General features: G+C 53.2%; 1 protein-coding gene across 1 annotated transcript in view; it reads left to right on the top strand.

Moving 5' to 3' along the window:
• The window catches only part of dnaaf5 (dynein axonemal assembly factor 5), a 29509-nt gene extending 25820 nt beyond the window's left edge, over positions 1-3689 (top strand). Inside the window, exons 11-13 of the mRNA XM_084677787.1 lie at positions 1-17; positions 111-302; positions 3100-3689. The exon at positions 1-17 is cut by the window's left edge and continues 140 nt beyond it. Coding sequence (XP_084533913.1) covers positions 1-17; positions 111-302; positions 3100-3239 — 349 coding nt within the window. The 3' untranslated portion in view covers positions 3240-3689. The remainder of the gene's footprint in view (positions 18-110; positions 303-3099) is intronic.
• The last annotated feature ends 658 nt before the right edge of the window (positions 3690-4347 follow it).

Here is a 4347-nt window from a genome sequence, read left to right as displayed (position 1 = left end):
CCACAAGGTCTACCCCGGTAATCACACACACATACACACACATATATACACACACACACGAGGCACACACACACAGATATACTGATGTGTGTGTGTGTGTGTGTGTGCAGAGCTGCTGAAGCGTCTGGACGACAGCAGCGTGGAGGTGCGCGCCGTGGCTCTCCAAGCCTTGGGCGCCTGGCTGTCCTGCCTGGGCAAGGACTACAACTCCCAGCTCTGTAGTCCACACCTGGAGTTCCTGTTCCAGCAGCTGCTGCTGCACCTGGACGACCCCGACAGCCACGTGCAGGACGCCGTGCTGGGTGAGACACACACACACAGACATATACACACTCACACAGACATATATACACACACACACACACACACCTGGAGTCCATTGTCCCGCACAATGATAGGGAATTCTATTCTATTCGTAACCAAAACTGTACCCCGAACATTGACCTTTTTGACCTCAATCTGACCCCTCACCTTCACCAGACTTCAAACCTTAGATCAAGCCTGTCAGTTGTTATCACTTCTGGACACGTCATCCTTTTTGTCATGGTGACCATCTGTCAGAGTGACCACGACAAGTGTTCCTAATGCTGGGGGGAGGGGGGGGGGTGGTGATGTTGACGCCCCGCAGCCTTGGGAGAATCAGGAGCGAGGGGGGGGGGTGGGGGGAGCAGGCGGGCAGGGTTCCTCCATCACACAACACCACCTTAGCCCAGGCACGCTTCCAGAACCCCCCCCCCCCCCCCTCAATCTTTTCAAAGACTCTCATCTATCTCAGTTTTCCACTCCATTTATCACTAAAGATGGAACCCCCCCCCCCCATCATCCACACCCCCCAAAAATGCTTTTTGATGCCGTGGTGATATCATCGGCACCCCACCGACACACACACACACTCACACACACCACCAAGGTGACACTCCTTGCCACCGTGCCCAGGGCAGGCATCCCTCGGCGGGGCTAACGTCAGCCCCCCGCCTCTCGCTCCGCACTCTGGGAGAACAGCCCCTGTAATCACATCCACATGGAGACCCTTCTCTCCTCGTCGCTTCACACACACACACCCCACCCCCACCCCTCCCCCCCCCCCCCAGTCTCACGTAATCCCTCGCTCTCTTTTATCTCTCCTCTCGTCCCACTTCTCCTGCTAGGTGTTTTCCTACGGGCTTGACAAGACGTGCGTGCGTGTGTCTGTGTGTGAGAGAAAGAGAGAGAGCGAAATATATTTACTGGTGGAAACTCTGAGAGGGGTTTCCTGTACAAAAAAAAGCAGAGGTTTAGCTCCCTAGGCACCAACTGGGGACCTTGTTTCCCTCTCCTGTCTCCTCTCCTTCCCCCTCATCTCCTCTACCCTCCCCACGCAAGGGAGCCCCTTCCAGGTGGCAGGTGTGTGTGTGTGTGTGTTCCTCCGGAGAGCGTTCTGTATACTCGCTGCTCTAACAGCAGCTGGGTCCATCATCGCTCCTTCCGGCTGTTTCCTCACAGCTGAAGTGTCTCAGCGGCCATTTTGTTCTGTAACAGTCTGGTCGAAGTTGGACTGTTACGTAACAGTCTGGTCGAAGTGAGACTGTAACAGTCTGGTCGAAGTCGGACTGTTACGTAACAGTCTGGTCAAAGTCAGACTTTCAAAGACCTCACAACAACAAAACAACATCCAGGTGTGTACGTAGGGGCCAGCCTCCAGACTAGGGTATCTCTCCCTGGGGAGCGAGAGGGAGAGGAGGTGATGGGGAGGGAGGAGCTGGCAGATGGAGCGGTTGCTTCCGTACCTGGGCCAGTCTGCCCCCCCCCCTCGGGGTCCTCCTACAGCCCCATACATAAGTCCATACGTTTGTTCTTTTGTTTCCCTTCTTCTTCTGTGGTGGCTGCTGGTTTAGAGTGTCTGTGGGACCTAGTCTGCTGAAAGCTCACTGACTGGAGATGGAAATCAAGTTTATCAACTGATCTTCACTTGAGAACTCGGTATGAGCGCGCGCGCGCGCGTGTGTGTGTGTGTGTGTGTGTGTGTGTGTGGGCTCAGGCGAGCAAACATAGATGTGTGTGTGTGTGCCTACATTGTGTGTGTTTGAGTGCGTGCTTGCAAGGGAGAGGTGATATAAAGTGTGTGTGTGTGTGTGTGTGTGTGTGGCTGACCATGAGGGCATTCCCTTCCGTCATGACACGAGCTGCCAGACTGACTGATGGCACCACCACACAACAGCCAGCACACCAATCCGGACAGATCCCTTTGTCTCATGCATGTCTGCGTTTGAACTTTTCAATCTCTCTTTCTTTCGTTTTTTCCTTCCTTCCTTCCTCCCACCACCCCATTCTCTCTTTTAGTCTTGATCCCATTCTTATATGGTTCTTGGATTTCAAACGCGTCTCCTGAAGGGCTTGATGTCTACCGCTCGTCTGACAGGATGATGGACAGTGCTCGTACCCCCCACCCCCCCACCCCCCCCCGATTCCTCCTCCTCCCATAATCCCCACCACCAACCACCGCCTGTCCTGCCAGCGCCTGTGCTACATGCCCCCACACACACACACACACACACACACACACACACCACTGGCACGCTCATCACCCATCATCATTGTTCTCCTTTGTTCTCCCCAAACGCCCCTCTCCCCGTCCAGAAAACGGTAAATACAAGTTAGAGAATTCCCCTCTTTATGTTTCCATTCGGAGGAGGAGGAGGGGTGGGGGGTGCGGGGGGGTTGGCTGAGGCGGCCAGGCTGAAGGGAGGCGTGTCAGCAACACGGGCCGTGTGGCCCACATGTGGCCCTCCGTCCACGTCTGACAGCTGACACTCGCGGGCCTAATTCATGTCCTTCCACACCAGCATGTCTGGGGAAGGCCTTCGCGGGGGGACGTTTTCCAGTGGGGCGACACTGCCACCTGGTGGAGAGTGGCAGGACAGTTGTCCTGGATTTGGGTTTGAGGCCAGGACAGGTTTTAGTCAAGGTCGTGCAACTGCAGCCTCTGGTATTGCAGGGACATATGGAAGGCTTGGAGTGCTCTCCATCTTCGTGTTCTCCTGGAGGTGACTCCTAAAAGTCCTCTCTCTCTCTCTGTCTCTCTGTCTCTCTCTCTCTCTGTCTCTCTCTGTTCCCCTTCAGAGGTGCTGAAGGCAGGCAGCCCCGTGCACCCAGCTCTGCTGAAGCGGGAAGTGGAGGCCGTGAGGGACAAACAGCGCAGCCCCGCCTACTGCGACCAGCTCCTTCAGCACATCCAGTCTCTCCCCAGGGACGAGGCATAGGCACCGGGGCGTCGACCTGGACTCGCACGCGTGTTCAGACACATACATTCAGATTGGATTCAGTTCAATTCACACACACACACGCATATTTTGATACACACACACAAGTGCGTTCTTTGTCAGGAACTCGGTCACACGAACGACCGCGACGACACAACCTCTCTCTCATCTTCCGTTGGAGGTGCCGTGGCGTGCTTTAAGAGACGGTGTCCAGTCGCCGGACGGCCGTGTCCGAACGGTTCCAGATCCAGTCGTTGTGTTTCCTGGGTTTGGATCGGCTCACCACCCAAGTTCTTGCCCTGCACGTGTTCGAACCCCATGCGTCATTTTTGCGGGATTGTTTTGCAGGATCCTGAATTCAATTAATTGTGTTCTGTGCCTTGCTTTTATCCTCTGTATGTTTTTGGTCAAGAAAACGTTTTGCTATAAAAATATATACATATATTTAAAGTTGTGATTTGTTTCCTGTGTCCTAGTCTAATGAGCTGTACTTGTATCGAGATGGTTGGTATCACTTCCTCATGGTGGGCGGTGTTGCGGGATGATATTCTTTTCATGCCTCTTTACAAGCAGTCTTTACAACACGCATACTCATCCACACATGCACACACAGAGCAAACCGACACAAATGACAGTTCAAGAAGCAACTGAAATTCCAATTTATTTCTTTTGACAAGCAGTGTTACAGTGGGTGTCACACATGCCTATCGACTTCAGTATTTCCCGATGGGGATGTGGCCGGTTATGGCCGCACAACCTTAGGAGCGATGGTGCCCATCACAGTGATGCGGGCTGGATCCCACACACAGTCTTCTTCCAGACCACTCTGCACCATATCACCCCTGGGGGGAGAGTGAAGGCATCCTCTTCCCAGATGCACTTGGGCGCTTGCTCGTACATATTACTGTGGGAGACAAAGGGGTGGTAACTTAACAATCTTTTCACATCGCGAAGCCCAAAGACAACACATGAAATTCCACGGCACACTACTGTAAAGAAATTACTATAGAGGTAGGTACTGCAACTAGTTACAATTATAAAAATACAATACTTTTCTTACAGTGCGTCTATGTTAGGATAATTTCTCAAGTAATGCACAGAGTCGTCT

This window comes from Hypomesus nipponensis, chromosome 17 (assembly GCF_054491055.1).
Source record: "Hypomesus nipponensis isolate SF chromosome 17, ASM5449105v1, whole genome shotgun sequence".
NCBI lineage: Eukaryota > Metazoa > Chordata > Actinopteri > Osmeriformes > Osmeridae > Hypomesus > Hypomesus nipponensis.
The sequence above is the reverse complement of the archived record's forward strand: the minus strand, read 5'-3'. Positions and strand labels throughout refer to the sequence as shown.